At 36.3% G+C, this 24,772-nt stretch overlaps 1 protein-coding gene across 2 annotated transcripts in view; it reads right to left on the bottom strand.

Moving 5' to 3' along the window:
- Positions 1-24,772, bottom strand: part of NBAS (NBAS subunit of NRZ tethering complex) — a 158,736-nt gene that overhangs the window by 3,168 nt on the left and 130,796 nt on the right. For both annotated transcript variants that reach the window (XM_031610992.2, XM_090136391.1), the window contains exons 49-51: positions 23,456-23,595; positions 15,987-16,131; positions 9,399-9,527 (exon numbers count right to left, since the gene is read on the bottom strand). In XM_031610992.2, the coding sequence (XP_031466852.2) occupies positions 9,399-9,527; positions 15,987-16,131; positions 23,456-23,595 (414 nt within the window). The remainder of the gene's footprint in view (positions 1-9,398; positions 9,528-15,986; positions 16,132-23,455; positions 23,596-24,772) is intronic.

A 24,772-nucleotide genomic window follows, 5' to 3' on the forward strand; every position in this document is an offset into this window, starting at 1 on the left:
AACACACTGTAAGAGGCACTTCTGACTTATAAACCCATTCTCTATTCCATGAAGCTTCCACCACCATTACTCTGTAATAGCAACAATTTGCATGGAACTTATGTACTTTCCAGAAAGAACAAACGTAAATATAATCTACCAGTCAAGAAAACCAAACTTACTGGTGAGTATCTTTCTCACATACATACATTGCGTGTACAATGTACACCAGTTAACATGGACCATGTCATGTGGGAGATGACTCTCTAGTTTCCCTATAGGGGAAGCCAAAGAAACAGGATCCTCAATGCATAAATCACATCAGCTGTGTGACCTTCCCTTGAATGCATGGCATTACAAGACTCAAGTTTTGTTACCTCTTTTTGAGAGTACTGATATTTGTATGCAGAGGAACTGCGTTCATAAGGGACCATCAAGAGCTCATAGTATTGAAGCGGATGAGAAAACTGCCACTAACTTCAGAAAAAAGAACTTCCTTCAAAGCAATTCTTTTAGAAGAAAGGTCTACTGAATCTAAACAATTTTAGACTGATTAATATGTTTGTCTTCTGTGAGAGGAAACGTCAGTATGAAATCAAAACCATGTATGTACTAAGAAACAGTAATTTGTTGCTCAATTTTGGAAAAAATGTACACTATACAATAATACAATTTAAAAAAGGGAAAAATAGAATACATTAAATATCAAAGCATGAAAAGAAATTATATTTCATCAATCACAAAGCCTCAGATAAGGCTGTAGGTGCAGCTCATCTCCAGACAGCTGTTTATCATATTTAATAACACATGATTATTTCTTTTAGTTTATACGTTTTCCAGAAAAAGAGAATGACTTTATCATATTATTCAAGAAGATAGTTTGTTGCTTTGCCCTCATGCTACTTTTCCTACTACTTCATTTAAGTGTTTTTCTTTCCACTGAAATCTTAGACAGTTTCCTCCAAGTCTTCAGTATTTCTCTAAATTGAGAAGTTAGAAGAATATTCTGCCACACCTCTGTGCTCCATATGCTCTATTCTTGACCAGTATGTATGGCACAGCTTTACTAAGCACTTCACTGTTTGATTTTATGGACATAAACAACAAACAATAATTACACTAATGAGAACAACAACAGATGGGAGGTCTAATTTAAATTAAGTTTTTCAGGCTACTATTCTGTTAATGAAAAGTCCTACAGATTAATGTAATTTCATGTGCCAAAAATTGACAAATTGGAGAGAGACGAGTATGAAAGTAGTACACCTTTTTTTCAGCATAAAAACATTAAAACATTGCTGCTATACTATGGACATGAAGATGTCCACAGATGTAACACAGAAGTAGAGCAATTCGCCTGTACTCATGCATTAAAAAGATCGCTGTGTATTTATACACCACAAAAGAGCAGACAAAATGCTCTTGTTTGTGTCTGACAGCCCATACATAAGACTGAATTGCCCGGTAGGTTGAAACTGATCAACTGAATTCAAGGCTGTCTGAAAGTATGGTAAAAGGGGAAATCTTTGAAAGGTATTTAGCTGCAGGAGACTGGATGGAGACATAAGATAGCAACAGTCCAGAAAGCCAATTGTATCCTGGGCTGCTCCTAAAGCAGCATGATCAGCAAGTTGAGGAAGACGATTCTCCCTCTCTGCTCTGCTGTCAGGAGGCCCCACCTGGAGTACTGTATTCAGCTCTGGGGCCCATAACACGAGAAGAACATGACACAGTTGGAATGGGTCCAGAGGAGGCCACAAGGACTATCAGAGAACTGGAGTACCTCTCCTACAAAGAAAGGTTGAGAGAGTTGGCTTGCTCTGCCTGAAGTAGAGAAGGATCTTGGGAGTGACCTTATATAGCAGAATTCCAGTACCTTAAGGAGGTCTAAAGAAATCTGGAGATGGATTCTTTATCAGGGTGTGTAGAAATAGGGAAAGAGATTTTAAACTAAAAGAGGAGAGACTTAGATTAGATATAAGGAATATATAAGGATATAAGTTCTTTACTCAGAGGCACTAACCAATAACTTCTTCACTCAGTGAGGCACTGGAACAGGCTGCCCCAGAAGCTGTGGATCCCCCATACCTGGAGGTGTTCAAGGCTCAGTTGGATGAGGCCCTAGGCAGCTTCTTCTAGTAGAAGGTAACACTGCCTATGGCAGGGGAGTTGAAACTAAATGACCTCTAAGGTCCATTCAAGCCCAAACCACACTATGGTTCTATGATCCTATAAAAGGCTCCTTTTAACACATTTCCTGGGACCAAGGCCACTCCTGTACTGTACTACTTTGGTAAATCTAAGTGGAAGCTTCAAGTGAAGTTAACAGGATAGGATTCCGAATAAACAGAAGACAACAGTTTTAATAAAAACTGTTGTAGTATTTGGCAAATGATACTGCAGAATGTAAAAGCTCATCCAAACTTAAAGGGAAAACTGGGCAAATTTGAGGAAGAAAATGATTACTGTTACTCAGTGCACAAATACAAAAATGTCTGAAAATAACTGGAGGCTGCAAGGATAGTTCAGAATAAGAACATACACATACAGCCTTCTGTGTGGAGTAACGGCATTGGTGGATAAAGTAAGGACAACTGGTATTGTCTAGCTGGAATTCTCCAAGGCCTCTGAAATGGTCCCACAACAAATCCTTATCTCTAAACTGAAAAGATATGGATTTGAAAGGTGGACTATTTGGAGAATTGGCTGGAAGGTCACAGCCAGAGAGGGTTGTGGTCCATGGCTCTGTGACCATGTGGAGGCCAATGGTGCTCCCCAGGGTTCTGTCTTGAAACTCATGCTCTTCAATGTCTTTATCAGTGACCTAGGCTGTGGCACTCTCAGCAAGTTTGCTGATGACACTAAACTGAGTGGTGCTGTTGATAGAATAGAAGGAAAGAATGTCATTCAGAGGGACCTGGACAGGGTTGAAAAGTGGGCCCAAGTGAATCTAATGAGAGAGACTTTTACATAAGCAGACAGTGATAGGTAAAGGGGAAATGATTTTAAACTATAAGAATGAAGATTTATCTTAGATGTGAGGAATAAATTCTTTACTGAGATGGCGATGAAGCACTGGAATAGGTTGCCCAGAGAAGCTGTGGATTCCCCATTCCTGGAGGCATTCAAGGCCAGACCCTGGGCAGCCTGATCTGATGGATGGCAACTCTGCTCACAGCAGGGGGATTGGAACTGGATGGTCTTTAATGCCCTTTCAACCCAGCCATTCTATGATTCTATTTCTTCTGCTTTTACTCGACACTAGACTTGTAATTATTCCCAGAACCAGGACACTGGTTTAGATGGACTTCTGATCCTCAAAATTCTACATGTTTACACATAAATTCAATGTTATTTTTGCTTGCTGACGATTTTGACTATATTTGAAATATTCTTTGAATTAGCACACACTGACTACAAGAATATCAACCTAGCATACAAACCAAATATTAACCTATAGCAGACACAGAATCTCTAAATTTACTGTAGTTTATTTTTAAAAATTGTTTGAAAGTGGATGCAGTTAAGACAATTTCTGCAAAGCAACTCTACCATCCTAGTAATAAAAAGCTGTGTTTTTTCCCAGGCAGCCAGCAAAGCAGGATCATATTAATGAGTCACTTCTGATCCGCCTGCGTATGTAGTGCCCTTACTCTCCCATGATCACAACTGAATCTTAAAACACTGGCTTCTAGTAGGATACAGCTAATCCCCCAAAACATTGTTCCACTGATATGGAATGAAGCCGACTGTAGTTCAAGCAAATCTCAGAGGCAAAAGGCATCTTCTGCCAAACAAATGCATAACCACCTTTCATCTTGTGTGAACATGAGAGTAAATCATACACCACATTAAAGTGAAACATACAGTATATACAACAGAGAAAAAATCATTGTATCTACCGACACTACCATGCTGACTGTGCTAAATTTTTCATTAGTGTAAAGCCCTGTCTGTTACTTTTGAAAGGCTTAAATGGGAGAAGCTTCACTTTTTCAAACCCATTTCCCCTTCAGTTGGTTTTGACAGTATAAATTTAGCATAATGTTCACACAGACAGTGTGCACAGGTACAAGCAGAAGAAAAGGAAAGGAAATCCTGATTTTTTTTCCTTGTCTTACATACCTTCTTGGGTATTGGCTGAAATCTACACTAATGATACAGGCATTCAAGTTTTATTTCTGATGACTGCCTCACTTCTATAGACTATCAATAATTTTTTCCTGCTAGAAGTGTGTATTCATCTAAAATTCCAGATGCCACATAAAAACAAAATTGCAATAGATGCACTCATCATTTCCACCATTGCATTGCTAAAGCATTCTGCTTAAAACAGGGTTTGTACATTTTATCCCTCTGATGCAGAATTTATAAAAGGGTCTACATCTACTGATGATAAATCATGCCTCGGCAGGGCTTCCCTTGACAAGCTCAGAATTGAAGACCAGTCTCTCTCCACAAGTCTCAATCTCTTTCTGCATATCCTCAGCAGGACAGGGAGGAGACAGCCTCATCCCCAAGTCTTAGGGAGGACACATTCAAGCTGTTTCTGAAACACCCTTGGCAAATGATCCGAACAAGGAGCAGCTGTACAACCACTATGCTGACAGCTGTATTTCTGAATCAGAATGACATTTGGTGTCTTATGTTCAACTTGGTGTTGTTGGTGTATAATTAGTAAGGTTTAAGCATGCCTGCCTGGGGCTTTGCCATCAGCACACTGATGTTACCAACTGCAAATGGGCTAAGGCTTGAGGCACTCAGCTCTGCCAATATAGCAGCTCTCCTGGGCGAGCACAGGCAGGGAATCTGCAAGTTTTTACAGCCTTCTATGCTAAACAGGTAGGTGAAAATCAGCCTTGCCACAGGTGGCAGGTCTTCTGACTTACTGGGAAGAGTAACTTGAGGCACCTAGGAAGTTTTACTGGTAATCACTGAGGCCTCTGAAAATTCAAGTGACCATAAATGAAAGAAAAAAAAAGTGGTTCTACTCTCCAGGACTAATGCTATATCTCATATCAGTAACTAGTATTTTTACCGTTTGTTGTTACAGCCTACCTAGATATTATACCCACAGGTGGATGATAAAAATCTCTCTGTAGCAAGAACTTCAGATAAGCAAGAGCTGGTCAGAAGGTTCCCTTTACTTAACACAGAAAGGGCCAGGTCAAAGTCTGGGCAATTTCAACAGTTTTTTTTTTTTTTTTTTTTTTTTTAATGTACGTGTCTAGAGTGTCTGGTAATAGCAATAGGCAATATTTTATCCACAGCTTATGCACTGGAAAGCCCATGCATTATGAACTATGGATACTAATGGAAAAATAAGAGCTGCTGATGACAGTAACTGCTAAAATGATCTGAGTCTGTTACTTCTTGAATATTAGCTCTACATCACAAGTGGATGCAAAAATGATACACATTTTATTCCTGAATAGTCAGCTTAGTTACAATGCAAATTAAGTAAGGGGGTAAGAAAATAAAGTGATCTAAAAAAAAATCTAGAAAAATAAATGAGAGAGGGAGAGAAATGTTAGGTGAAATATACATAATTTCACAATATTTATCTTAAAATATAAGCCGTATAAAGAGAGTAGTCATACAATAACACAAGACAGAGTAAAAATAACTGGAAATTCTATTAATCTCCTATATTCTTCATAATTTTTCATACTACATTTTTCAATAAATTATTTTGTAAAGGTAGTCTCAGTAGTTCAGCACTGAAAGTATAGGATGTAAATGGAGACAGGTATTATTTTTAATTAACTGAAACATTTTCTGGTCCTGCTTTCTATTAAAGCCTAAGATGAATATGTATTTGCACTGATTATTTTAGTCTCATTTGTTATCTTTATTAACAATATACCTACCAACAGGCAGGAGAACATTCAGTTGCTCTGTTCAAGTATAAAAATAAGTCTTTATCAATGCAAGATAATCAAGTGTACAGACAACATGGAAACCTTTATTAGGAAAAAGAAAAGTCCGGCTTCTAAGAATAAAGTCTAAGTTTCATTGGCAGTAATAAGCTTATTTAAGCAAACTTTTTACATTTTCAATTATTTTTAAAAATTATTTACATACCACACAGAGGAAGCCTGGTAATCTCTATTATCGAAAATAGGCAATTGGCAGTTTATAAAAAGATGCACAATAAAAAGTGAAGTCTGCAATTTCAAAAGAGCTTACACAAAATCTTGGTTGTTTTATTACAGGCAAAAGCTACACAACTCTTAGTATCAGCACTTCAGCATCATCCTTTTAACTGTAAACATCCATAAAGCTGTCAGCAACATAAAACAAATGGCTAACTAATACATCGTATCAGCAAGTGCTGTATTTTTCTCACAGTCATGTTTGTGAGCTGTTGTAACACTATGTCAGGGAATCAATAGCTATGATTTCCCTTTGCCAGATGTTATTTGTCCTTTTCCTATTTAATGGAAGCAGAAATGGGCTTCCTATAAAAAAAAAATCACTAAAAAAAATTTACGAAAGCATTAACAGTTCTATTAGTGTTGTTAAAAAGCAATAAATAAATAAATAAATAAATAAATAAATAATAATAAAAAATTATGCATACAAAATTATACTGAATAAACACTGACATAGCCAAATGGAATATGTATGCACTTCTACATAGCTAGCTCCAAAAGTAATGCCTCCTATTTACCATGGAAACTACAACAGATATGAAGAGCACAATGACACTATTTAATAGAGCAAATTCTCAGCTACAAAGCACCACCATCAGCTATGCATTTTTGCCAGTGATGAACAAGAGCCTGTATACCACAATCATAACCACCTGCACCAGCCAAAGCAATCTGCTGTTGCTGTCACCACTGCAGAAATGCACTACCCAGCACCTCACTGTGCTTACATCCATGTTTGCGTCTCCATAAATTTGAGCAAGTGTAGATGAATGCCATTAAGTTCCATTTTTTTCTACATGGAGGAATTCAATCACACACCTTTGCTTCATACACACTTCCATGTCAGATGCCGTTGTGTCAGAGTGCCCCTCTGCTGCCATCTGTCACATGGTAACAAAATGCAATGGGATATTGGTGGAAAGATTCAACCTCTGTTGTCACAAAATCAACATCCACCTCTGGTGTTGTGGGCCACAATGATAAAATAGGAGGCATTACTTTCAGAGCAGTCCTTGTAGTTGGTAACACACCAACCTTCGTAACAATATGAGATTTGTATATAACAAGGAATGAATGATAATTCCTACAGCATACAAGAAAAGTCTGTGCTAGCTGCTTTTCCTCGCATCCTACGTTCAAATACTGGGTAAACTATCTTTGATAGAATGAAACCAATAATACATTTCCATTGAATCATGATAAAATATTAGACTAAAGCTAAATGCTTTGAAAATTCTAGGTTATGTATCATTGTTATGGAAATATATGCTCATATTAATATTGAATTAGGAAGAAAAATTAGAAACAGCTTATCAAACTACCTTCTCCTAATCAAAAAGAACATAATTTCAGGAACGTATAGGTGTATGTACTAAGTTTTATATTACTAAGAAGATAATATGGTTCCTACTCCTAAAACTTCAATAAAACATAATCGGACTAGAATGTAAAAAATCGAATGCTGCAGCACATTGGAAAGAAAAAGCCAGTTAATAGAGCAATACAATTAGCAGCCATTCAGAAGGTTCTACTGCACAGCACTGGGCTTGAAAAGTAGTTAAATAAAATGTACTCAGACATAAAAACCTGCTGGGAAGCTTGCGAGCTAGTCACTAACTCAGCAGCTTTCATCTGTTAACAAGAAAGTCAATTTTAAAAGGTTAACAGAACATACAGATGAAAAAGTGGATGCATCAAAAGGCCAGATGCTTTTCTATAAGATGATCTTGTTTCTTAAAAACAATTAGAAAGCAAAATCTAGGTATTAAAACAAACAAACAAAAAAACCTCACTACAAATTGGTTTTGGTGGTCAATATTCAGATATCTATATTTTGAGGAAAAAAAATCAGAATTTTTGTATTTCATTTGTGTAAGTACCAAGGAATATGAACACCTTCACAAAACCCTATGGTTCTCTCTGTAGAACATTTTCAACTAAGAAATACTTCAAATTCATACTAGATGTTAATTATGACAATGACATTTTGATACAAGTAGACGTGTACTGCATGTAACATGCCTTTCTTCCTTTCCTGCAACTGTTTTAAATGTCCAGTTATGTTCCATGACGCCGGTGCTTCACACGTTTCAGTAACGCTTCTTTTTTTTGAAGGCAAATTAGAAACATCTGGGTGAAGCAGATAAAACCTCAGGCAACTGAGAATAAAAGAGGAGTGAGACTAAGAGCAGAATCATTGGAAAAGTGAGGTGCAGAATATCCTCCCTAGGGAACAGAGGATGGTGTGAAAGCAGGGGATCACACTGCAGTGATTGTAACTAAGGAATCTGAAAAACTTCTTGCAATGAAGTTCTGGAGTTTATTATCTCGTTTATTATTTTACATTTTAATAAGGAACTACGAGTCCTCTAAGAGATTATATACATTTCAGAAACATCGTTTTTCATAAATACTATACTTCTGGGGACCTTCAATGCAGTTATCCAGCCAAAAAGCCATTCCTTCTCTTTTGCCACAGACAGCTAGATTGCAGACTACAGCTAACAAAATCGAAGCAAGTCTTTCCGGTTGTACATGCACGTTCATTTAAATGTTTGAAGAAGTTTCAAACTTCAGGAGGGGAAAAGAAAAGAAAAAGATAATACAATGCTTCTGTCTAGGAAACTCACTTCCACAATTTTAGATTTTACTTCTTAACTGAAAAAGAAACACACAGGACAAAAAACGAACAGTGCAATTTTATACAACAACTGAGAAATGCACAGTAATGTATTTCACTTCTTGTCCAAGGAAGAGGCGCTATTTAGCTATTTTTGCCAAAAACTCCACTGCTGAATCAAATGAAAACTTGTTTAGAGTTGCACAAAATTCTCAAGCATACATTCCTGTATCTATCTGTTCTACAAAACAAAAGAGCTGCGACAGCTCACTACAGGACAAGTTTGTCAGAAACCTGCTAACCCATTTGTTGTACTTTTATCAGTTAAAAAAATAATAACAAGCAAGAATAGCCTCATAGAGATAACAATCTACTTTATATAACACGATATACGTTCCACCATATTGACTTGCAATAGCATACTAGATAATTTAAAGAACGTGTCGTCAGCTTTAATTACCTGAAGTATATATAAAAGATCTTACGAGTGCTGTGTTACTACTGTTCTGTCAACACAATAGCTGTGGAAAACCTTAATAATGATAAGGGCCTCAACAGTCTCTGCTTATCAAGATAGTAGGTAAGATAAGAGAACTAATTTATTACCATAAACTCTGAAGTGTGGTTAATTCAACTGCTCATACCTTACTGACAGCTGTTATCTGCTTCAGTGCCATAGCATGAAGATCTTGATCCATGCTTTCCACCAGTAGTTTCAGGGATGGCAGCAAGAGGGAATGGTCAAGCAGCAACAAGCACAGTTCTTTTATACACTGGAAATAAAAGTAAACTCATTCAGCAAGATCTCTGGAGATATTAACATCATCATTTATACTAAAATTTATGAAAATTTTGTGCCAAATGCAGTATGAAAACCAACATGTGAAACAAATGAACTCCCCGATGGAAATAACTCTTTAGAAAGCTGAACAGACAGATCTAAAACGATGTAGAATACAGGGTTATAAGTGGAGTGTTTGTTACATTAAAGCAAGACAGGCACTGAACCTACATTACATTCTGGAGTTTCTTAAACAGCAACAGAGAAATCACAGCCCTCTCTGGGATTAATACATTTGTGCTCAGTGAAATAGTGCAAAGTACAGAAAGAAATTTACCAGACACCTTTGATACTTCTGTGACTCAATTATGCAAATAGAAAAATGGAACAAATCAAAGAGAAAAAAATAGTATATACCACAGTGCAACACCATAAAGCTTTGTTGCAAAACTATTTCAAACTTAATACAAAGTTCTATACGTGATGAAAGCACAGCAATTCAACCTTTCTCTCTTTCATATAATTTCTCATATTTTATAAAAAAGCACAAATTTAGGATCAAAAACTGATGCAATCAAGAATTAATAACCTTTTTAAAAACAATGTCTTTCTGAATCTGCATCTTGGACTGCAGCTTTGCAACAAAGCAAACAAACCAATCAAACCATGTAACTTGCAGTTTTGTTTTCTCTCAACAGTGCAATGATTTATCCACTTCAAGAAGCATTTAGATTAAGAAATTACACAATAAATCAGACTACAGTATCCTTTTCCATTTTCCAAGAATGCTGTTCATTTACTACAACCATTCTCCACAGAGACCCAGCAGAGATGTCCTGTATTACAGGGAACTTACACTGAGTGTCTTGAGTATTATGCAACACTGTCCCCCTGAAAATAGCAGCCAAATCATCCAAGGGGTCCCTGTTTCACTACAACTTTTAGAAAAGCTACAGTCGTCAACTGCTCATGCAACTTTTTGATAATTTCACATTGCACTGGATTTCTTTTCAGCAGTATGCTTGATATAACAAGAAACCTACTAAACACAATCTTAGAGATTCACTCTGCAAAGTCTCCTTTCCTTGAAAAGGTGTATCCATGGCAGTAAATGGAGCTTATGCTCAAATATTTCAAAAATAACTTATGAATTGTAAGATACACAAACTGAACAAAACAGCAATTTTACCATACTTAGTAACTTTTTCTACCTGAAAGCCTCTCAAAGCTAAACAGAGAAGCAGCATCATAAGAAACTACCCATAAAAAGGCTCTCTAAAACAGCTCCAAATCATGTTTTATGATGGTGTGTGGAAGAAAAGGAAACTAAGCAAATTTTTCAATGTAACTAGGTACACTACACGCTTAAAGCAACAGGTCAAGGAGACCAATGCTGCAGGTGTTGACTGTGTTTGCTGTCTCATTGCACTGCTTTAAGACAAGGAAAATTGTATCATTTGGCAAGCAAATGCAATAATATTAACTTCCTCATTTTCAAAGCAATTGCATTTAACTCAGATGACGTGCCATTGTTTAGTCTGCATCTTAGATGTTTCAAGATTATGCTCTAATACTGGTTATGCATTCTAATGGGACATTTTGTGAAGCAATCTGCTTTGTTCATCGCAGAGGCATAAAGGCCTCCACAGAAGAACACACACACTTAGCTATCCAATTAGTTTAGCAGATTTGAAGTGAAAGGCCGTTAGACTTCAGGTAGCTACCAGATGTATTACTTGAGTATCTTTGTGCCTTATTTTAATGTGCCTAGGAGACATCAGACATCCAGAAACAATGTTCAAATTTAGAGAACCCATAATTATCCTTAAAGCAGAAGTACATTCCAGTGATTGTCATGCTTCTTGTTATACACTTCTTCGTAAACTAAAAGAGCCTTTTATTAGCTTCTTTTCCCTCTAGAAACATCCGCATCAAGTTACTTCTCAGTCCTTCATAAGGTAATATACTGCACTCTTTCAATCTTCTACTTTCAGGTACTTTTATCTGTGCACTAACTCTTGCATGCTCTCTGTTCTGTCCCTCACTTTTAAGCATCATTTCAAAATGATGCTGTAATAACAAAGCATCATATTCTCATCAGTGGTTTACACAGCCTCTATTTTCCTGGTACTCTTGTGATGCAGCATCATGATTAATGACACACTGCTATGAAAAATCTAGTAACACAACGTAAAGAAAAAAAAACAAAAAAACAAACCTTTCTTGCTTTAGTTTTTATTAAAAGATCTCAACCAAATAAACAGTAATAATAATGTAATAATAATGGGTGAGAATTCAGCACTGAAAAATTTGTTTGATAAATAAACAAACAGATGTTTCTAAGACTGAAAAATTTACCTGAAGCACTCACAAAAATGATAAATCAAGAGACATCACCCTTGATAAGAAGATGGGCTATGTAAGACTGATAGTCCTTTAGAAATAGAAGAAAAAAGACAAGCAAGAGGAAAAGGAATTATAGATACTTATCAGATACCGAGTCTGTGAAAACTATCAAAACATAATGAGAAATCAAGCAAAAAATCATACAAAAAAAAATGTTCCTCTGGGCCTTTCAACAGGTTTCATAGTTAGGAATAAGGCCATCACTATGGTGTATTTTCAGTTTTGCACGATTTTGAAAATGTCAATGAAACACTGTCAATACACTGGTCCAACATGCAAACCCATCTGCAATAAGCCAACACCTGCAACACTTCAAGACCAAGACAAGCAGGTTTTTCTCTGCAGTAACAGTGGAATGCGCTTTGTGCTGTGGTGTGAGGCTGTGTGTACAGTGGAGAGGATGGTATCTGTGTCAGGGTATCTGTGACTTTCCATCTGTCATTGCCATGAAGTAGCAGAAACTTTTGTAAAGGATTTACAAAACAGATTTCACAGGAGTCTACTTTTGCTCCAGTATTATTCAAAGTTTTAATGGATAACTTCAATGTGTTTGCAGATAACACAAGGCTGAGTGGTGCAGTTGGCACACCTAAGGGACAGGACGCCATCCAGAGAGACCTAGGCAGGATCAAGCTGTCTTGCATTACACTGCATTACATGGGTCATGGCAACTCCCATTATCAGAACCAGCTGAGAGATATAAAGATAGTGCACAGGCCTTACAAAAAAAGACTTGGAGGTACTAGTAGCTGGGAAGCTGAACATGAGCCAGCAATGTAATCTCACAGACTAGAAAGCCAACGGTATCCTGACTGCCTCAAAAGAAGCATAGCCAGCAGGGTAAAGAAGGTGATCCTGTCTCTCTGGCCTGCACTGTTAAGACCTCACTTGGAGTAACGTGTCCAGATGTGGAGTCCTCAATATAGGAGAGACACAGACCTGTTGGAGCACACCCTGACAAGGACCACAAAAATGATCCAAGGAATGGAACATTGCCACTGCAAGGACAGGCTGAGAGAGCTGGAGCTGTTCAGCCTGGAGAAGAGAGGTCAGGAGAGATGGGACAACAGCCTTATAGAGTCTAAAGGGGGCTCTAAGAAAGAAGGAGATGGCACTTTAGCAGGGTCTGTTGTGACAGGACAAGGGAAATGGTTTCAAATTGAAAGAGGGGAGATTCAAACTGGATATAAGGAAGTCGTTTTTTATGATAAGGGTAGTGAAGCAGTGGAACAGGTTGCCCAGGTGTCCCAGCCCTAGAAGCATGGAACATCAGGCTGGATGGGGCTCTGAACAAACTGGTCTAGTTGTAGATATCGCTGTTCATTGCATGGGAGTTGAATTATATGACCTTTAAAGGTTCTTTCAACTCAAACAATTCTATGATTTTACGATATTCAAAAACCTCAAAAAAAAAAAAAAAGGATCAGAATCAACTGTAAGTAAAGAAAAACATACAAAGTAAATTCATACATAAAAAGCAGGAATAATCAGCTAAGAATAGAAAAATGTTATTCTGGGAGATAAATACTTTATGGCCACTAGAACCTCAGCAGATTACAATGAAGAGACTAGATGCATTCTCCCATTTAAGTGTTTAGGTTACCTGACACATGACCATGACCTAAACCTTGATAGAAAAACATGAGATATTCAGGGGAGTCAAGCTTTAACGCTCAGTTGGGGTAAGACTTGCCCTTTTCTAAAGAAATTAACCAGGAAACACAGGAGAAGTCAGATAGTTCAAATGTGCATTCCAAACAAGTAAAACAACGCTTACTTCAATGAGAAGTAATGAAGAAAAACCTATCCATGAATAATGCAAATGAAACCAACCAAAACAAAAAGCCCACATACACAGATACAAAGATTAAAACGGTGCAATTCCCCAGAAGACATTAAAAAGAGTTTGGCTGTAAAAAAAGCTAGAAAGACCAGCAGGAGGAAGAATAAAGGAAAAAAGAAGGCTTTCTGATTAAATTTGCATCTAAAGAAATGTTTTTTCTAACTTCTAGACCATAATGACTTAAATCTTTTTTTCCAACACAACATTTGGACTTCTGAATAGAAATATTATCCATGTTGATAAAATGATCTCTCAGTTTTTGGAGTTCTATCATTCTAGGTTTCTCCTCTTAATAAGTGTGTTTATTCAAACAAGAAGTCATCTCAGTAGGTTAATGGTCAGCAATCAAATTTTCATATTATTTAGCCGTGTGGCCTCCATTCTCTAATTTGTGCATTTAATCACTGGAGCCATGCATATACATAAATTACATAAGTTAATTATTTAAATTTACCCACGTTTCTTCCTCTTCAAACTTAAAACACCATAGCTTGCATTTGTAGCTACACAATTCAACATTATAGCGCAACTCTTGTTGCCATACAACATTCTAGTATCCATAGGTTTCACAAATTGATTCTCAAACATGAGATGAGTTTTACTACTAATGAAATTCATATCACATCTGTATGTTCACACCCATATGTAGGGTTCTTCCGTATCCTGTACCTTTAAAAAACAAGGCATCTCCAACTAAAGCCAAACAACATTGAAACAGTGAGTAAATAAATAATGGACTAGTTACAGAATTCAGGAAAAACGTCACTTCAGAAATCACAATTTATTCTTGGTAAACTGATTGCTGTAAGATCATAGCCTTCACTAAGATTAACATTCCTGGTTTGATAAAGTGAGTTAGAAAATTCTACTTCAGCAAGGTTTGACTACTCTCATGCAAAAGATTGAGTTTACGAGCCATGATGAACCACTCAGCACCACCTAAAGAACTGCTACATACACTTATGCCAGTCCCAAGGATACAGAAACCAGCCTTACACCAGAATTTGTATTTGGAATGAGTAAATTAATAAATGTATGCATTGTTTCAGTTTAGTGACAGTTTGAGGAGTTGTGTTTTACACAGACTTTGAACTTAACTGCAATCAGTCTGACTATTCCAAAAAAGAAAGCAACCCCCAACCAGTCTACTTTAAACAGAACACATTGTTTCTGTTCTCCTTATAATCTTAACATCAGCTTTTTCTTTTTTTTTTTTTTCCTATCACAAAGGCTATGATTGTGTGAAGATAATTACAAGGGATTAATCAACCTAGTAAAATATTCACAGGACTACTCTAAAGCTGCATGAAGTTTATTAAGCATTTCTCAAACACATCTTCGTTAGTATACATTGTTTATGTACAAACACTTCAATAATTTTATCCTTCAGAGATTCTTGTATGGAAGTATGCATACACAGTTAAGGAAGACAGAATATTATCAAAAAGTAATTGCTTGAACATAAATTTTTATCACCAACACATTTTCAAGGATTTCTCACTCAACTTTTATACAGTTATGAGAGAAAATTACTGACACTTTAACAGCTTTTGCCACACTGACAGTAATGCATAAATGAAGTCTTTTTAGAAATACATGAAAGAATGGGTGCATTCCTGGGTGACCTAATCTAGGTGCTCCTGCTTCTGCAGGGCGATTAGACTAGATGATCTTTCGAGGTCCCTTCCAATTTCTGTCATTCTGTGATTCTATGACAGCACTAATGCTCATATAACTTAATTCACGCTTAAATCAGTCAGCCTCAAAAAATTGCCCAAGATGCGATTCAAATTCTGACTATTTTCAACAACGGACAACCCAAATCTCCTGTAGGCAAGCACATATTCCAGTGTTCCATCACTTCAATGGAGAAGAACTTTTTCTTAGCATGTAATCAGAACTTTTGATGTAAATTGTTCCTGCTGCATCTTGTTCAGTCTCTGAGCAACCCTAAGAAGAGTTTTTTTTGCCTCTTCCACATATTTTCTCTTCCATGTATTTAAAAACAGCAATATTATCTCTCTCAGCCATGTCTTCTTAAGATGGAATGATTCCAATTCTCTCAACCTCACTGCATGTGTTTTTATCAGCCACCTAATCACGTCACTAGCTGTCCACTGGACTTGATCCAGTATGGATCATTTTGGTACTTGGGACCTCAAAACAGGACTCATATCCAGGATACTTTGCATTAAAACTTACCTCAACAGGAAGCTTGTACTTAGTGTCATACAAAGAACGGCAGATTTTCAAAATTTCATTTCCCATGCTGTCCCTTTCCTCAGGTGGATATCTCTGCAGCATAACAACCACCAGTTTCACCCATGGATTATCATCTGCACATGATCTGCCCACAAAAACAAACAGATTTTTAATATGTATGTACAAATATATATACTTACACAGACGAACACAAAGCCCTTCAAGATCAGCAAGTCCAACCATCAGCCTGAGCTACGGAGTCTCTCAACTGAACCATGTCACTGAGTGTCACATCCATAGATCTTCTGAATACCTCTAGGGGTGGGTAGCCTGTTCCAACACTTGGTAACCCTGTGAGAAATTCTTCTTCATTTCCAATCTAAACTTCCCCTGGAACAACTTGAAAACATTTCCTATTATCTGTTACATGAGAAATGAGATCAACACCCTCTTTGCTGCAACCCTCCTTAGCCACTTCTCCAGAGCAAACACTGCCTCGTTGCTCTTTGCACATGCTCAAGCAACTCAATACTCTTTTTTAATATCCTACAAATCCAAACACAAACTCATTCAGTATCATTGTTACAGTGTCAACCTTAATCCAAGGGCAGAAATTAGACATACCTAAATTTTACCATGCATGCTGGCAGAGGCAGCATTTACTATAAAATTTTAATTGCTGGAGCATTTCTTGGCCTACAGCTGCTATTTGCTAGGTCAAGAGATGTCTGGCTACTTTTGGCAGTGACAGGTGTACTTGCTAGGACTGGATGTACTGGCAGAAAAGAGTAGCAGACCAAAGCTTTTAAACAAGAGCATGAAGGAATGCACCCACATTGCCATTTTGCTAACATGAATTAATTTTGTTACTCCATTTCAATGCATCTCTAATACAGACTAAATCCATGCAGAGCAATGTAGATTGAGAATGTATAAAGCCACAGTAACACAGTAACTATGTTCATTTGTGAATGAAATTTGGAAGGCACAAAAAGTGGTTTAAAAATCACCTGTCAATCTCTGGTCATTAATCATTTAACCAAGGAATTGAGATTTTTTTTTTAATTTTTGTTTGGAAAAGGAAAAAAATCACAGAAGGTACAAATCTGGCAGGTCAGTCTTACAACTCACAGTAAATTAAGATACTTGTCCAGCACAAGTGGGAAGGAGCAGTGAAGTGCTTTGAAAGTGCTCCTATTCAATGGTATTATTTAGCAGCAATTGTTGAAAGCAACATAATAAATATAACAGCAAATTGAGTCAAACAAATTGGTTGCTGACACATACCAAGGAATAGGTCTGACAATTCAGGAGAGCACAGCTGCTGATATCTACTATTTCATATATATTTAAAAAAAGCTTCCACATGAAGCTGTCATTATATTCTAACACAAAACCCAGACAAAGATTCTAGAAGCGGTTAACTTTGAATGCAAACTAAATGGAAGTCATTATTTTTATTCTTTTTGACAACTTAATTGAGCTTTTCCATCAGTCACAGTCACTGAACAAACTGCTGCCATGAGTCTGGCTGGAAGCAGCACAGCTCTTCTCCTCCCTTCCAACATGAAGGGTTGAACCCAAAGAAGCCAACTTATTTGACAAGCAGAACATGATGCACTTGATCTATGAACCCCCAATAAGGTCAGGAGAAGAAAAAAAGCGCAACTCCATCTTTGCCACTGGCTAAATTAATAGCTCTTGCTATGTGATCCATCTCTTGCTTAAAGGCATGGAGAGTCATCATGAATTTCCATTTTTATAGCTGCTGCCTCCAGAGTACATTAAGAGAGAATTTTCCATTAGAAACAGAAAACAGAAATCACACTTGAAAGCACTGTTAGAAATAGTTAGAAAGAAACAGAACACTCAGAAAAGTTAGAAATAATGAGAAAGATGCATCCCATAAATAAACCTGTATATGACAAGCCTAAGTCAAGCATCAGACATAAGTATATATTTATACAACATTTATACAATATAAAAGCTTGTATATAAAAGAACAAATAAGGATACATTCTGAAAATCTTATTTTTTCTTATAATTATTTTGAATACTACTAATAAATAGACATTATCTGCCATTTCTACATAAAAGATACAGTCAACAAAAATCTGACTCAGAGGCAGAGTTCAGTTTTCTTTTCTGAGTGTTACCTTTGTTCAACTATAGTTAAAAAAAATAGAAGTTAATTACTATTTTCATGTTGAGATTTATTTCACAAACATGAAATAAAAGCTTTTTTTTTTTTTTCCTACCAAACTAAAAATGTCTTTGGAGGAAAATTTTCCATTAAGTTAAAAAAAAAAAAAGAGAAAAAAAAAAAGAGTGCACTCAGCCACTGATCCCCCTAAAATCAGGTCGTCTTATTAATATTTAAAACAAATATAAAAAATGCTTTTTGAATGTAGGCATTCCAAAGACCCAGGCAGAGCTTCAATTACTGGTAAGCTTTCTTTCTTTCTTTCTTTCTTTTTTTTCCAAGACACTATGAAGTGCTTAAAATCACTTCTGAATATGAGATGCTGTGGCAGTAAAGCATGTATGCATAACATGAGTGCAAATATCAATATTTTTAAAAGTGCTGACTGAACAACTGAGCCATCTCCACTGGTTCCTCAGTCAATATGGCACAATATGGTATGACAATATGACAAGAACTATATACGTAGATGAAGAGTATTCTTTTGTCAGAGTGACAGACTGATCTTTCTTAGAGAAGACATTTCTTTAGAAAAAGTGAAAATGCTACTAAAAACATCCAAACTTCAGTTCTTATACTTCTCTATCCTTCTGAGCTTTCATAAAACTTAAGCTTTATTTTTCAATTTTATATTCAATTACAAGATATCTCCCATTAGCCGAAAGCCAAAATTTTAAGAATTCTGATGACTCAGACTTAAAATAGCCCAGTTCATACACGTATCATTACATCTACAATAATCAGTTGGCAACAATGGCCTTCTTCTGATGCAGAAAAAAACAAGACAAAAAAAAGATTCTAATACACAGGGCTAAACAACTGGCATAATTGCTTTCACTTCCCTTCTCTGCTTAACAGTTTCTTAATACAACTTGATTTAAAAAATGGGATTGCTGAAAAACCCATTCACTCATTTAAAAGATCCTGTTTTACTCCAACTGAGCAACTGAGGTTGGTTTTTCAGAAACCCAGGTGCAGAAACATTAAAAGAATAAAATAAAATCTATGCTGGTAAAGACACTTGAATGCTATTGACACGAAATATTCAATAGAGACAAAAAGAGAGAAGTACGAGTAATGCATGATGAAAAGACATCAGAGAAGAGCAGAGATTGCTGGCAGTCTAGCCAAAGATGCAGTCATAAGCACATGATAATGACTGTCACTGACAACAGAGTGATAGAAGGTTCAGATAAAAAAGGCAGAAAGTAGCAAGTGTTTTGTTGTTGCTATTGTTATTGCTTTGTTTTGCTTACTTTGTATTTTGATCACTGGTGGGCCTCATAACTACAACGCAGCCTCTGATTCTCAGTTGGCATGAGTTATTCCAACATTTTTGAAGAAAAATAATTAAAACTAATAAAATTTAAAATAATTAAACTGAAATGTAAATTATTCACAGCAGAGTATAACAAGAGGCAGTTACAAAGATCTGTCTACTTGACAAGAGCTTAAAAATGATTACTCTCTCATAGTGAAGGACACTTAAGAGAGTTGTGTCTGATTTCTAAAAAACAATCAAACTTGAAGTGGTAGGACTGAAGGTAGAATGAAAATAGAACATCATTTCTGGAGCATTATTAACTGCTAAGGTTTCGAGTTCTCTCAAATTCATTTTGATGACAGCACACCGATTACAAAAGACAAAGATCAGTCCAATAATGTTTCTGCACACCAAATATATTATTACTGTAGGAAAAAAAAACACATTTCATACTCAAAATATTATATTTTGCAGCTTAAATTTAAATTTAGGTGAAATCCTTCTAACACATTTAATGTTTATCCGTTAAACACAATAAATACACACACCCAAACAAACAAAATTCCAAAACTGAGCCTACAGAACTAAGTGGAGGAAAAAAGATCATAGACTCATAGAATGGCCTGGGTTGAAAAGGACCACAATGGTCATCTAGTTTCAACCCCCCTGCTATGTGCAGGGTTGCCAACCACCAGACCAGCTGCCCAGAGCCACATCCAGCCTGGCCTTGAATGCCTCCAGGGATGGGGCATCCACGATCTCTCTGGGACTCAGGATACTTACTTATAGCTATGATTATGCTGACTGCTATTAAAACATCATTAATGTTCTTTTGAAAGCACTGGTACTGAGCTAGAAAGAAGGACTTACAAGCCACAATACATATTCCTTCTGATACAGGATTTATAAAGCACAGTCTTATTGGCAGAAACAAAAGCGATTATAAGAGGAAAGCAATGAGAATATAAGAACAGAGACCCCGTGGGAGAGCAAAATGTTCCACCTTTGATGCATTTTTTTCTATTGGGACAAGTCCAAGCAGGAGAGAGAAAACTAAACAATCACTGAATTATCAGAAAACAATAAAATAAAGAATAAAGAAACTAGAGATGCAACATTCCTACTGAGAAAAGAACAACAGTGAAAATGGGGAGTGGGCAAGAGAACTAAATCAGTCACTTTTTAAACATGAAGCCTCGGTTCTCTTCTTCCCAAGCAAAACACAGCTAAGGCAATGAAGAAAACAGATTGCAAGGTCCTTTCCATCTCTTAAGCAAGCAGAAAGAACAAAAGAATGAAACAACAGTGGTAGGCACACTCTGCACAAACCACCTTGAAACAAACAAAGGAGAAAAAAAAAAACAGAACAAACTTGTTTCCCATAGTATTAACATAACTGCTTCCTCCCTAATCAAATTTGTTTTAATTTTTGGTAGTCTGGAGTTTCAGGCAAACTCAAGGAAATCTGAAAAATCAGAGCTAGTCTTCCTTTCCTTTGAATTAATGAACTCAGTTGTGCTGAGCTCAGGAAAACTTGTAATTTCACCATGTAAATCACATTATGGAATCATTAGTCAAGGATTCTTCCCCAAATGGCTACCATGCTACTACTGGTGGCTACTACTAGTGAAAGAGAAGGGAACAATTTCTCCTGAAGGGTTTCCAGTGCCTCCTGGCAAAGTTAAAGCCATTAAGACACTGAAGTTTTAGTGATAATAAATTATGTCAAAGGTAAAAATAAAGATGAAAATCTAATTGCAGCTTTGCAGCTTGTACCTTAAAACTGCAGACAGACAGGCTGATCAGTCTTCCACTATACCTGGGAAGGAGATGAAGTATGTCTTCCTAGAAACATTTCCAATCACATGAAGGACACAAAGATGACTGAGCTTAGTCAGCATTAACTTAAAAAGGGGGCAATCATGCCTGAACAACCTGATAGCCTTCTACAATTAGATGACTGGTTTGGTGGATGACAAACTGACATTACACACCTGCATTTATCAGGGTTTCAATACTGTCTCCCATGTTTTCATGGGCAAACTGATGAAGTATGGGCTAGATAAGCAGACAGTGAAGCAGACTCAAAACCTGGTTGTTAACACTGGCACAAGACCTTTTTGGAGACCAGTGATCAGCAGTACACCCCAGAGATTAGTACTAGGTTCAGTACTCAGACTTCTTAATGGAAGGTCAGGATGGCAGTGGAACAGACTGCACTCTTGTGAAGTTCATCTTAGAGATTTTTCAAGACTCCAACAAAGCAGTGGCCTTAGGCAGCCTGCTGTAGCTGACCCTGCTTTGAGCAGAGGAAGGAATTTTCAGGGATCCCTTCTGTTGTCAACAGCATAACAATCACAGAATCACAGATACTAGTTAAAGTGTTTATTTTTCCTCTCCTCTTGTACCTTAGCTTATCTAAGCTACATTGATTTCTTTATGTGAAAACTGTGACTAAACATCTAAGAGCTATACTTACTACTTAAAACCCTAAATACTTTATAACACAGTTGTTCTTAGTATTTTGTACCAATGTTCAGACTTCACAGATTTTGGAACTAAGATACATCCCACCTCTAAAACTTAATCCTCTGTTTTCTATGAACGCAAATAATATTTAATCATTAGTCTGTTTTCTCTTCTTCACTTGAGAAAGAGAGCCTGAAGGAACAGTACACCAACTGGGAGATAAAAGTAAATAATTCTTAATTTCTTCTGCTACAGAACAGTAGGCAAAAACATCTATTTATGAAAGTTCTCTCTAATCTTTCTGTTCACTATTGAACAAAGGTTGGCTGATCCAGCATACTGAGAAGCATCAAATTTTTCAATTACAATTAAAACAAAACTAAGAAGGAAAGTTGGGATATGAATTTGTGACAGATATGCAGTAGCCCTAATAATTTTTAAATGCAATGAAAAAAAATTTTAGCTTATAAAACTGTCATAAATGATTTATCAAAACTATCATCCAGAAATTGCAAACAAAATGCAGGCAAAATGAAGGTGACTAACCTTTCCAGATTAGTTTCTAATGGACTAGTTCTCACCATATACACAAAAGAATTACCGTTCATAAACAGCTAAGTCTGAACTTTTCTGACAAATCAATGCATATAAAAACTTTGAGGAGTGTGGTGCCCACACTGAAACAGGATGCAATTGATGACCCAAATTATTTAAGGAAGCATCATTTAATGCCTCTAGCCTAACTATGGCCAGATGAAACACGGCATATCATATTGACTAGCCAGAAAGCATACTACTGTAACTGCTCTCCTTGAAGGATATATGTGTCTGTTGCCTCTACATTTTAACATAGGATCGTACAAATCCTCGTATCTTAGAAGTCAGCATCAGTTATAAAAAAAAGTGCAGCAAAAATTACAGCCTAGATGTTTCAAACGAACTATTTTAATAAATACCCATTTTCATAGGTGCAGTGCTGAAATTTCAAATAATTATCATTTGAACTGGTGGGTTAGTATCTTCCAGCTATGCCTGCCCTAGGATAAATTCTTTACTTACGGATATTTTTTCAGAGATAAAAAAGTAACAGATAACAAATAAAGAAAAGAGATAATATACCACTACTTGGTATCATTATCCTCATAGGCTGTAGAATGTCTATCACATCTGAACATTAACTTTCATAACTTTTCTGAAGAGCATAACTGAGCAGAAGAAAAATTCTGAACTTCCTGTTCTTTTTATGGATTTTCTATGTATTGCCAAAAGTAAAATATGCAAATCTAAGTTCAAGTACTTGAAAAAATCTCTGTCGAGGCAACAGAATTATTCTATTTTCACTATGATGCACACTAGACACCTTCCACTAGAAACCAATTCTATTTCACTTTAAATAAACTACCAATTTTTCCCAAAAATGTTATTTCAAAGCTTCATACTCCTTTTAACCATTTTTTAATTCACTGACTGGAAGATACTTGGTATTACCAAGCAACAAAATTTAGGGTTTCTATAGTTCAAAGAAATGCTCACCTGCTGCTCATTTCCATAGGTGGCCAAGCTTGAAGGAGTAAAACCAAGTGCTGAAACTCAGATGGTTTGTGACTAGATTCTAGAAGTCTCAGGAACAGTTCACACCTTTTTTCTTCACTTTCAATATCTGTTATCTCTACCTGAAAGAAAAACATTTTAAAATTAAGGATTTAAAAGCAATAAGCTATCTGTGAAGGACATCAATATAGTAAAATAACACAGGAACAGAGCAAAGTCTTCACAGAAAGCCATTTTCTTACCTCTCATTTTCAGTTACATGCAAGTAAAACAGGAAAGCAAATAAACGAGAAATAACTTAGGCACACATTCTTAGAATGACATACCTCTAAAGTAGATTCATTGATTAGTTCTCAAGAGTCTTACATCTCTGTAAAAAAATTTCTTACATTTCCTTTTCTCTTTATACATAGTTTTATGTAATGTGCACATCCAATACTCCTGTAATATATATTACTCTCAGTTATCTATGAGAATTCAATGGTTTTATTTGAGTTTGCCTCATCTAATCTTTAGTCTCAGAAGAAGGAGTATTGGAAGATTACTTCAAATTCATTTTCTCAGTGAAGAACTTTTTCTGACAAGCACTGCAGTATTTATCTGTATAGGTATTTAAGATTAAAAAAGACAAAAACCTCAGTCTCCAGAAGGCTCTGTCTCAGGAGCAAGTGTCCATCTATATTCAAAATATGCAGCTGCTGTCAGAATTGGAATTCTCTTCAGCTGATAACAGGTTCTATTACAGATAATTACTGCCTGCAGTTTGCATGGTAAAAAAAAATGTGCAAGGTGAAAGGTCTGAGCGTTGAAGAAAGGTTGCTGTATATGAGAACCAACTTGAGACTAAATGAGAAGCAGCTTATATTCTGAAGTGTGGGTATCACACCATTGTGGCTTTCACAAATGGAATAGCCATTGTTTGCCTGACACATGTAAGTTCTTATAGTTATAAAATAATTTGTTACAATAACAAGGTTGCTTGCTTTCTTCTTTTAATACATTCTAACACTGATTTTTTCCTCCAAACTTAGAAAACTTTCAGGATATATAAACCACCTTAGTTTTATCTTAAAATTCAGCTGAAGATGCATAGCATTAAATGTTAAAATTTTTGTTTTAGCCCAAGTATTTCTAAGACTTCAAACATGGGTGAAGTTTTCCTCAGTTCTATAGCTACTTTAAAAGACTGAAGTTCTTATTCCCATCTTCTCAAAGTGACTGATATATCAAGGACAAGTTTTTCAAAAGAGGTTGGAAAACAAAGATTACTGGTGCATTTACTGAGTTGCCTACATAAAC

This window comes from Phasianus colchicus, chromosome 2, assembly GCF_987193195.1.
Source record: "Phasianus colchicus chromosome 2, bPhaCol1.hap1.1, whole genome shotgun sequence".
Lineage (NCBI taxonomy): Eukaryota > Metazoa > Chordata > Aves > Galliformes > Phasianidae > Phasianus > Phasianus colchicus.